The sequence below is a fragment of the Sebastes umbrosus genome, chromosome 5, assembly GCF_015220745.1.
Source record: "Sebastes umbrosus isolate fSebUmb1 chromosome 5, fSebUmb1.pri, whole genome shotgun sequence".
NCBI lineage: Eukaryota > Metazoa > Chordata > Actinopteri > Perciformes > Sebastidae > Sebastes > Sebastes umbrosus.
This window is the reverse complement of record NC_051273.1, coordinates 34826995-34838813: the sequence shown is the minus strand read 5'-3', so window position 1 is coordinate 34838813 and position 11819 is coordinate 34826995. Positions and strand designations below refer to the sequence as shown.

The following is an 11819-nucleotide window of genomic DNA, read 5'->3' as shown; positions in this document are numbered from 1 at the left end:
AGTCTATGGGTTAAACCACATACAGTCTATGGGTTAAACCACATACAGTCTATGGGTTAAACCACATACAGTCTATGGGTTAAACCACACACAGTCTATGGGTTAAACCACATACAGTCTATGGGTTAAACCACATACAGTCTATGGGTTAAACCACATACAGTCTATGGGTTAAACCACATACAGTCTATGGGTTAAACCACATACAGTCTATGGGTTAAACCACACACAGTCTATGGGTTAAACCACACACAGTCTATGGGTTAAACCACACAAAGTCTATGGGTTAAACCACATACAGTCTATGGGTTAAACCACATACAGTCTATGGGTTAAACCACATACAGTCTATGGGTTAAACCACACACAGTCTATGGGTTAAACCACACACAGTCTATGGGTTAAACCACACAAAGTCTATGGGTTAAACCACATACAGTCTATGGGTTAAACCACACACAGTCTATGGGTTAAACCACATACAGTCTATGGGTTAAACCACATACAGTCTATGGGTTAAACCACACAAAGTCTATGGGTTAAACCACATACAGTCTATGGGTTAAACTATATCAGTTTATATACAGACATCTGAGAGATGAGTCAGATGAAGAGAGCACTTCTGGATTTTGGATGAACTCAGCATTGAAAACAATGGACTGTCAATGTTACTGTACTTCCTGTTTCCTCCCACTGCCTCTATCAGCGTGACCAAGTCTCTGCACCTCTAACCTCCTTTCCTCCACAACCCATCCCCCCAGTCTCTCTCTCTCTGTCTATCTGTCTGTTTATAATTATGTATCTCCCCTCCATCCTCTCATTAATAATTCAGTCTTCCTCTGCTCCAATTAAATAATTAACAGCGCCCAGAGCCATCAGATAGTAACCCAGCAAAGACACCCTGCACTGGTCCTCAAATCATCTTCAAACAGCTCAATGAGTCCCTTACATCCTGCTTACAGAGAGACAACATGATCATAACACATCATCCAGTCTTGGCTTGTTGTTATTATGGAGAGAAAAAGAAAAATCCTATTCAAATTGAAGACATAAAAACAAAAAGTTAGTTTTCTGAACTTTGTCTAATAATTGATGCTCATTTCAGCCAGTGGTTAAACGCTGATTTAAACCAATGTTCCCGATATATTTAGCTATATAATTTATGTATAAACAGTTTATACAGCCATAAACACAATGTGAATCTAACATGTTCAAAACTTCTTTTATTCTAAGAAAGTTCAGTTTATCACTTAACAGAAGAGAATCTAACTAAGATTCGCTGGCTATCTGACTAGAGCTGGTTAAGTTCAACTTTAGTCTGTCAGTGCAACTATAGAAAAAAATACACAGGTGAAATTAAATATTGTTTCATAAATTAGAGTACTTGTTGCTGCTGGTACAATTCCAGTTTTTTTTGCTGCATAGACAATTACGAGGTGTCCCGCCTCCAGCTCTCGACAAAACTGTGTCGGGTGTCTTCATGGAAAACACTATTTTCTAACAAGCGTTGCTATTGGTGGTTTTCTGTCATTTGTAACTCTACCTGTGGCATTACGGTGAAACAGTTGAGCTGTATCGTAATCAGAACAGTGAACCAGGAAAGGTGCTGCCAAAACTGCCAAAGAAGAAGAAAAGAGACGTCTGCTTTCGGCCGGGCCGCAGCCAGCGAGGCAGGCGCCACAGTGTTTCTGCTGGTAATGTTTTCGCCGCCACAGCAAAAAAAAAACAATCACTAAAGAAAACAAAACTCCATTTTATTGTTGTTCTGTGATGTCGTTGCAGTCGGCGCTGGTAAAAGCCGCTCCATGCTCTTCTACGTGTGCCTGAAGAGTTTCATAATGAACTGATAATATGTTTACATTTCTCAGCGGGTGGGCTGGCTGGTCCTCACCGAGCGCATTTCCTCCACGACGCTGCGCGGCGACCGGCTCTAGTTCGGCTCAGAGAGGCCCGGCAGCTCGGACTGGTGCTGGCTGTCGTTATCTGACCCTGACCCGACCTCGTTTACCGCTTTGTGAGTTATAATTATTGATGCAGTAATGTGTTCATCACTTTAATGTTGCAGCTGATAAAGGTAGAGCTACTTTTAACTTTATATACTTAACAATTCAATACCAATTAATAATATACCATAGTTTATTAGTTGATTTTGTTTGTAATCTGCAATGTAGTAACTAATATTGTCACATAAATGTACAATATTTCCCTCTGAGCTGTAGTGGAGTAGAAGTGGGCTATAAAGTTACATAAATGGAAATACCCAAGTAAAGTACAACTACCTCAAAATTGTACTAAAGTACAGTACTAGCCTAAATGTGCTTAGTGACATTCGACAGCTACTAGAGCACAAAGATGTTTTGATAGATGGTTATCAGGTGAGCCTGACTAACCAGGCTAAGCCCCCTGGCATGTTACAGCTGAGAGACAGTAACCGGTGCGCTGCCAAAACTTTAGGGGTAAAGATCGCACTCCAGAAAATCTGTTCAGCTTGTGCGAGTAGTAGTAGACATAAACAGCTGTTTGGTCACAGGGCGAACCGAAGGGATGTCGCATACCGAACCGAACCGAACGTCCTGTACCGAAAGCTTCCATACGATCACGCGTACCATTCCACCCCTAGCAGTAATATGTTCACCTGGTTACGGCCTGTGGTTTACCCGATGACTCAGGATCAACCAGCATCTATGCTGTGTGTTAGGGATGCACCGATACCGATACCCGATACCAGTATCGGGTATCAGGTCCGATACTGTGCTCATGTACTCGAACTCGCAAAACGGCTCAGATAAAACGGCACCAATACCACTTTACTGTCACTCCACCTCCCAGACGGTGCGGGCGAGATGGGTCGGTGGTGCGCCCGACCCTGCAGGGGCGGGGACGGGGGCGGGATCCCACCTCAGCCGGCGCGCGCCGGCCCTCACATTCATTGTGCCACGGTGTTTTGCTTGCACCCTCTGACTCGCGCGTGCGTTAGACTCCTTGGTCCGTGTTTCAAGACGGGTCGGGTGGGTTGCCGACTTCGGCGCAGACCTCTGGCGCCTTTTACGTGGTGCCGTGCCCCGCCCTGGCGGCACGACGCGGTTGGGGCACACTGAGGACAGTCCGGCCCAGTCGACAGTCGCACCGGGATGCGGGGGGCCCTGTCCCTCCCCGGCGGGGAGAGAGGGCGCAGCGAGCCCTTTGTTCACGGTGCGGCGAGGTCCGGGCGGGGAACGCTGTAAAGCTGCGGCCGCGAGCCACCTTCGCCCCGAGCCTTTCCAAGCCGACCTAGAGCCGGTCACGGCGCAACGCCTCGTATGCGGGACTCCCCAGCCTACCATGTGTCGCTCACACCCTCCAGCTGGCTTTTAACGAGGGTCTTTTGGCACAGAGGAGTACTCGTATCGGTACTCTGTATCGGCGAGTACCCAAATGTAAGTACTTGTACTTGTATTTGTACTCGATCTGAAAAAATGTGGTATTGGTGCATCCCTACTGTGTGTGTCAGAGGGGGTAGCAGTGATCAGATTCACTGACTGGGCTTCGGGGGTATCAGCAGCAGGCTGATCAATGAACAGTGCAAACAGGGAGGGAGAGCATCGCTGAGGGTCAATAAGTAGGTAAAAGTTCAGCTAATCGAATAAAGGCTCAATAGGTGGACGTCCTCCACTAGAATGACGCTAGAGCTGCAACAAGTTATGGATTAAATCCATTCAAATCAATTATAAAAATAGTTGGCAATGAAATCATCATCGATTAGTTGGGTCTATGTTATGATGCGCGGCACAGGCTATTGCAACTGATCTCAGTACTGGTCTCTCTAAACAACTTGCTGTCTTGTAATCAGGTGTCTTGAAGTCGTTGTAGTTTTCACACTACGTGACTGACCGGTGACAGGAGGTCACACACTACAACATCTTTCACCAGGAGGAATCCCCCGATGAGGTTTCCAGAATACGGTCTTGTCACAAAAAACATTCATCAGTGCTTTCACAAAACAATCAGAAGAAGCTCAGTATGTTTCATCACAACATTGTGATATAAGTGTAGTAATCAGGGCAGCACAGACAGGACCACATTCATCCTAACAGGAGGACAGTCCTGGCTCAGTATACTAGTCTAACCCTCCACCTTAGACAGTCTCAACACAAGTCCGTCCTCTTCTGGCTCCATTAAAGCACTCTGAAACAACCCCCACCCAACAGCAGGGGATTATTGCTGGAGCCGTCGCTGCTCCCAGTCTCTCTCTCTCCGTGTGTGTGTGTGTGTGTGTGCTGACCGTTGAAGATGGCCTGTCCCTTTGCCAGCTCTTGGTCCAGTTGGATGATGTATTCCTCCTGAGTAAAGCCTCTGGTGCATGGCGGCGACGCCTGCTCGGCCTCTCCACCCAGAACTACAACCTGGAGACGGGACAGAACGGAGAGATGGAAGAAGGGAATAAAAAGAATATTCAGATGCAAGACTTTTAGATTACATTGTGATGCTCTCACAACCTCTGGACTCAGATGTTTTTGTGGCTTTCTGATGATTTTTCTTCAAGTTGAGAAGTTTGACTCTTTCTGCTGTTGGCCTTGAGGGTATTTCATCAGCATTCTAAAGCCTCATTCAAAAGCTCTGTCTGTAAACTGGAGAAGTGTAAAGCCAATAATTTGGGATGCTAATTTTGAAAAATTTTCTTTAAGAGACTGTTTGTAAGAATCAGAAATTAATTGTTAACAGCGACACCTGTGGCCGTTAAGTCAATGAAAGTCAGCGTCCTGTTGCTCGCGCTCGCTCTATATAGACATGAACGAGCATTGATCAAAACAGTGAGGCGACACACGTCAGCTAAAACCACAATATCACTCTATATTCAGCTGCTTGGCAGTAATGTTAGCTGACCAGACGAAGGTCTCTCCATGAATCACTGCTGATCCTAGTGTTGGCTTTTCCTGCTTCAGCCTCCTGACCGCGGCCGGAGGGAACAGGGGAGACACCGGAGTTTTGGTCGGAGACGATAACGTTTCTCGCTGCAGAGCCCCGTCACTTCACAAGACACGGGAAACCTCTGTTGGTCTGGAGGAGCTGCAGCATTTATTTCTGCACAAACGTCCACTGTACATTCACTAGATATTCTCAGAGCTAAACTAACGCTTCTGTAGTGCAACCGATAACCGACCCTCGTTAACCGACAAAATTTGTGCCTGGCATGCAGCGGTGCGCCAGCTGCAGTGTATGAGCACAACAGACAACTGAGTCCCCAGTTCACTGTACGGGAGCGTTAACTGAGCAGATAGATAACTTAGATGTTGCGTGTAGTTTTGCGGACATGCAGCTATTTTCCCAGTAAAAGTCTCCACCGCACATTTAGTTTAGTTTAGCAGGTTGTCAGCTGTGTGTCTGCCCGGTGTAATGATACTTTGTCTGCCCGGCATAACTTTAGCAAGTGTCCAACAGTGTGTGTATTTGTGCTACGTTAACAGCTCTAGCATTGCCAGAGGCTTCATGCTCGCCGCCGCCGCCACACACGTACATTCTGCGTAACTTTAGCTGTTTGTTCAACAGACTGTGTGTGTGTGTGTTGGCGGTGAGTGTGAGGTTGTTGGTGGTGTTCTAGCTGTGAACGTAGGTGTAGCAGTGTTTACAGTTTATTTGTCGGTGAATAAATGCTATGAAACTACAACTCCTCCGCTCCGCTCAAGCGAGCTGGAGAGACCGGAGTCAACTTCCTGTATCCTGCAACTTCCGCTCCGCCTCTTAAGGTGGGCTGTTAAGGTGGACCAGCTAGTCTCCTTAAAGAGATGAGACGCTCCTCTGAGCCGCTCAGCTTTTTAATTCATTAATAAAGGTTCCATACCGTGCTCATTTTCAGGTTCATGTATTTGTGTTTCTACTAGAACATGTGTACATGCTGTAATGTTCAAAAAAAACTTTATTTTCCTCATACTGTCTGCCGGAATATACCTGTATTCACCCTCTGTCTGAAACGCTCTGTTTTAGCGCATTTTGACAGAATTGCAACAGAATTGTGTTGCTAGGCAACAGCTTGGGTCCATGTGGACTTCCTGTCAGCTGATGTCATTCACATACACTGCAACAGGAAATAAACTGGGACACATGTAGAATGTTTATGTTTCAATCTGTGTTAAGGGGTCTAAATATTGTATATTTGTGACATCACAAATAGACAAAAATCCTGACAGCTTCTTTCAAATGCAGAGTTTCTGAATACGGGCTGTGTGTATTTCCCTGTGGATTGAGCGTTTCGATACTTTCACAGTATTTATATAGGACTTAAGCCTGCTTTATAATAAAAACAACATGAAAATCTCACTTTTTTATAGTATGGGACCTTAAATATTTCTTTTAACCGTTTTAACCGATAGCGTTAATCGGTTAAAATAATTAATGTCGGTTAACGGTTAAACGGTTAATTATTAACACCCTACCAATAATACAACACGTTTGGAAACCTAACAGTTTAATTTTTTTTATCAAGCTGAGTTCTCTGATCGAAGCCATATGAACTGATCTGGTTAATGCTGAAATATGAACGAGGAGAGAAGCCGTTAGCACAGAGCGCTGATTCAGTTTTCCACATTTTCTTCATGAGGTTTGTTGTCCAAACCAGGAGAGCATTATTAATCACCACGAGGAGCGGCAGACAACTGGGTCAATTAATTTTGATGATAATTAGCGTCTAGACTTTTGTCTCTCCTGTTGTTTGAGCCCCGGCCTAACATAACCCCCTCCCACCACCACCTCCAACCACACACTAACACACACAGACGCACTATTCCCACATTGTGCTCCACAGAGCAGCATAAAGGCATCTGTTGCAGTGTGTGTGTGTGTGTGTGTGTGTGTGTGTGTGTGTGTGTGTGTGTGCGTGGGTGGAGGGGGTGGGAGGGTGTTCTTCTGTGATTAAAGTAATGAAGCCAAGAGGGGTGCTGTGATTTGCTTCCACTTAACCTAAAAACTTTAAACCCTCCCGTCCTCGCTGCCCATCCTGACATGTTAGGAAGAGGTGGGGGAGGGGGGGGGGGGGGGGGGTTAGCGTGGCTGGTTTTCATCTCCTCCCCTATTAGCACGAGGAAGGAGGAAGAAAAACACTTTAGTAGGAGTCTGGTCGGATGCTGTGTTTCTGCGTAACGTTACACAGGCTTCACTTGGTGACATTTAGAGGGCGGGAAAAAAGTGAAGTGGGATAAAGAGCGGGAAGAGGACCTAGAGGTCACGCCAGGGCAGAGGGTGTGGGGGTGTTTGTTCCAGCACAAAAAATATACCCCATCACAGTAGAAATATGAAATATGACTTTAAAAGGCAAGCGTGAAAATTCACTGTTGAGCTTGAAAATAGCATTTGAAAACAATGTGACCACAAGGTCCACTGAGTAGCTACTAAGTAATAATTACATAATTAATAATTAACAATAATGTAATAATTAAAGGGGCTGTTTGTAAGAATCAGAAATTGCTTGTTAACAGCGACACCTGTGGCCGTTAAGTCAGCGAAAGTCAGCGTCCTGCATCGGTCAAAACAGTGAGGCGACACACGTCAGCTAAAACCACAATATCACTCTATATTTCAGCTGCTTGGCAGTAATGTTAGCTGACCAGACGAAGGTCTCTCCATGAATCAATGCTGATCCTAGTGTTGGCTTTTCCTGCCTCAGCCTCCAGACCGCGGCCGGAGGGAACAGGGGAGACACCGGAGTTTTGGTCGGAGACAGTAACGTTTCTCTCTGCGGAGCCCCGACACTTCACAAGACACGGGAAACCTCTGTTGGTCTGGAGGAACTGCAGCATTTGTGAGTGAAAGCAGGCAGGCAGAGGAGCAGAACACAGCAGAGACTCCGGCCCTGGAGACCAAAGCTACAGTCTCCACCGCGTCCTCCGACCACAGCATACACTGTTTAACAGACGGGCTTCCCTAGATAGAACTTTGCGGTTTTGGTGCTTCCGTGTAGTTTGTGTTGGAGTCTGAGTCTGAACAGCGTAGCCACACGCGAGCGCGCATGGGACTCTTACCCGGATTGATTTATACGTGTAAGAAGTTACAAACAGTCCCTTTAAAATATTAAATTATTGCTTTAATACTTAATTGGGTAGATGGGCATTTATAACTAATTTATGATATTTCATAGGCCAGACAACTAAACAGTTTATAATCGTCAGATTAACTGATGAAACAAATGTTATTGTTATTGTTATGTATAGTGGATACATAACCTTTCTGCAGCACTTTTATGATCCTCGTCCACACCCGGAACGTCAACAGCGTGTGGCGTCTGCGTTACCTGTTGTTTTTTATTCCGGCGTCCGTGTTAACAGGTTTGAGTAGCGCGAGACACGCGTCTCGGCTGCGTCTCTTCTAGAGATTCAAGGTCTCGCCTATATTTGACGCGAGCCGCACGGTTCACAGCAACAACAGACAGTGAAGGTGATCTATTGACTGTTTAGCTTCAATGTCTATCTGTAGAATATGTTACGGAGAAAAAGTAAAGACTTCTTTTTAAATCAACACTTCCTGTTTTCATTTAAAAATAAAAGCCCTCAAGCATTTGTTAACACAAGGCTTGTATTTTAAAATATGTGCCGGACTTGGAGAGCCCCATGAATGGATATAGTCTGGAGTTTTACTTGTGGATTATTACTATTATTTACAAATTACCACACATTTTTTAACCTTTCTCTGTCTGAAATAAATATAAATGATATTTATAATGAAATTAAATGGCCATTATGAAAGGCAAACTCTATGTAGAAAGAAAGGGCTGGCAGCTGCAGCTGCAGAAACGCAGCTGGTGTGAACCCCTGACGCGTCAATCACGCAGCCGCCACGCGCTCCTGACATTCCCAGTGTGGACGAAGCGTAAAAGGCCTTGATGTCACGCCATATCCTGCGAGATAGACCATATGGTAGTTCCATCCACAGTAGGTATGTGACGGGCCTCTCCTCTATTATGTGTAGACATGTTGATAACAGTGTTTTAACATCCACGAGGCAAGGTTGCCATCACTACATGTTTTAGTCAGAGAAAAAACAGGTTCATGATGACCTGTTGACCTGACATCATGTCACGAACTCTCTCATGGTTCAGGTGATAGAGCAGACACAATGGGCCTCATGTAGGAAGCAATATTTAAAGTAATTATAATGATTGAATTATTAAAGAAATATTATTGGTCCATTTATCCCATTTAAGTATATAAAACCCTGGATGATCTAGTGCGCGTGCAGCTTCTGAATGGTTTACATAGTGTAAACTACGCCAGTACTGATGATCTGGAAGGTCGTTTCAGTTCCACAATAAACTAAACTCAGCAACCTGAGTGTGGAAATGTGTGAGAAAAGCCTCTCTGGGGTCGGGCTCCTGCTTCTTCTTGTTCTCTATTATTTATACCTTAAAAGGCCTTAATATTTCAATTAGATGAAAATTTAGGGATGGTTTTCATGGTCAATCTCAAGTTTTATAAACCCAATAAATCATGCATATATAATCCATTAAAGATAACATAATATATTACAATCCAATAATTATCTCCATGGCTGGTATGAATCTGTCCCTGAAATTAAAAATTAAGGTCACGTTAAGGTACAAATTAAGAGGTAAGTGTAATTTTATTCATTAAATGTTAATATAATCCATTAAAAATATTTTATTAATCCCAAATCTGACGTATAAACACCTCCATACCCTTTGGAATACAAATCCCTTGGAATATTATTCATATTTCACCTGAAAACATTTCAGACTTTCTTCTCATGATTTCCTAAAATTAAACAACAATCGTTGTAATTGAAATCCCAACGATCACATTGATTTCCTCATGTAAAACAAATAAATTTTAAAGATATGATTATTAGAAACCAGTGAAAGGACTTTTTAGAGGTGAATTTGGGTTTTGTATATTTTTTTGTTTTTTTTATCACACTACATATTTTATTACCATCGTTCAGCTCTGGTTAGAGAATATGAGATATTCCAGTGAGGAACGGCAGCTAGAGCAGTGACAACACCAATATATATATATATATATGTGTGTGTGGAAGAGGGTCCAACAGACCACAGACCATAGATGTAAAGAGGGTCCAATAGACCACAGACCATGGATGGAGAAGAGGGTCCAACAGACCACAGACCATGGATGTAGAAGTGGGTCCAATAGACCACATGGATGTTGAAGAGGGTCCAGTAGACCACAGACCATTGATGTAAAGAGGGTCCAATAGACCACAGACCATGGATGTAAAGAGAGTCCAACAGACCACAGACCATGGATTTAGAAGAGGGTCCAATAGACCACAGACCATGGATGTAGAAGAGGGTCCAACAGACCACAGACCATGGATGTAGAAGAGGGTCCAGTAGACCACAGACCATGGATGTAGAAGAGGGTCCAGTAGACCACAGACCATGGATGTAGAAGAGGGTCCATTAGACCACAGACCATGGATGTAGAAGAGGGTCCAATAGACCACAGACCATGGATGTAGAAGAGGGTCCAATAGACCACAGACCATGGATGTAGAAGAGGGTCCAGTAGACCACAGACCATTGATGTAGAAGAGGGTCCAATAGACCACAGACCATGGATGTAGAAGAGGGTCCATTAGACCACAGACCATGGATGTAGAAGAGGGTCCAATAGACCACAGACCATGGATGTAGAAGAGGGTCCAATAGACCACAGACCATGGATGTAGAACCAAATTACTACAACAATTCATTGATGGTCTAAACTTCTGGAGATGTATGGTTTGATGATCGACTAGTCCCTGAATGGTGCAGTGGAGAGAGCCAACAATTTTGCAGATTTTCTTTCCAACCATGTAAGAATGTAATCCACGATACAGGCAGTGAGTTAAACACACCTGGACATCTGATTCAGCTCCTTTCCCAGACCTCGCCTGCTTGATTATGTCTTATCTCTTCAAGCATACACCATATACAAGTCAAACACTAGTTATCATTTTAACACATCCAGTGAGATGAATGAATAGCACTTCCCCCTTGGGGAAAAAGGTCAACGGACAGGGTTTCATGATAAGAAGGGAGGATAGTAAAAATCAAACCTTTATCAACTTCCAATATCCCCCCTTGATTTGACTAAGACTCTGGGAAACAGGGTGACTACTATCTCTACAAATGTTTTGCCTGTTGTGACACAGAGATCACGTAGAACTAAATCATTAACCATGTCACTACACCTGATACTCATACATGCCACCGCCACGCAGAGTAGCATACAGTAAAAGGTTATAAAACATATGATCAAAGGCTTTGAAAAAGCTCAAAATCTGAAAGCTTTTAGGGGATTTAAGGTAAGCCTTGAGACTGCTAACCCTGCTGTTCTGGAAGTACAGTAAGTCATCGGTGAAGAGATTAATTTAGGACTGACCTTCGACCCTTTTGCACAGAACTGTTCTCTCTATTGATACATTTACAAGCTCCATCCAGCCTTTGAGGCTCACACACTGAAATATGCAGTAATAATGATTTACCTATACAGCAGTGGAAGTGTTTCTGTTAGTTGTGTTACTGACTTCAGGTGAATATAATCCAATCAATCTTATTTCCATAGATGTATTTTGTATATACAGTTCCCTTTGTTAACACCTTATTTTGAAAACCGGACATAGTCCCACGTGTCTACTTCCTCGAACTTCTCCAAGGTGGTCTCTAGCTCTCCCATCAGCTCCGTTCTCTTTATCCATCCATGGTCAGCTCCATCGGGGCCATTTGAATGCATTTAACATAAATGTCAGTGTATGGGGGCTCTACAGTTGTAGCGTCAGCCCATTTGACCACGGAGACGAGAGCGACGGCCGACTCGACCGCACGTTACTGCGAT

The 11819-nt window shown here is 44.1% G+C and overlaps 1 protein-coding gene across 1 annotated transcript in view; it reads right to left on the bottom strand.

Moving 5' to 3' along the window:
- Positions 1-11819, bottom strand: part of LOC119487935 (cadherin-2-like) — a 111910-nt gene that overhangs the window by 96704 nt on the left and 3387 nt on the right. Inside the window, exon 2 of the mRNA XM_037769016.1 lies at positions 4262-4382. Within this exon, the coding sequence (XP_037624944.1) occupies positions 4262-4382 (121 nt within the window). The remainder of the gene's footprint in view (positions 1-4261; positions 4383-11819) is intronic.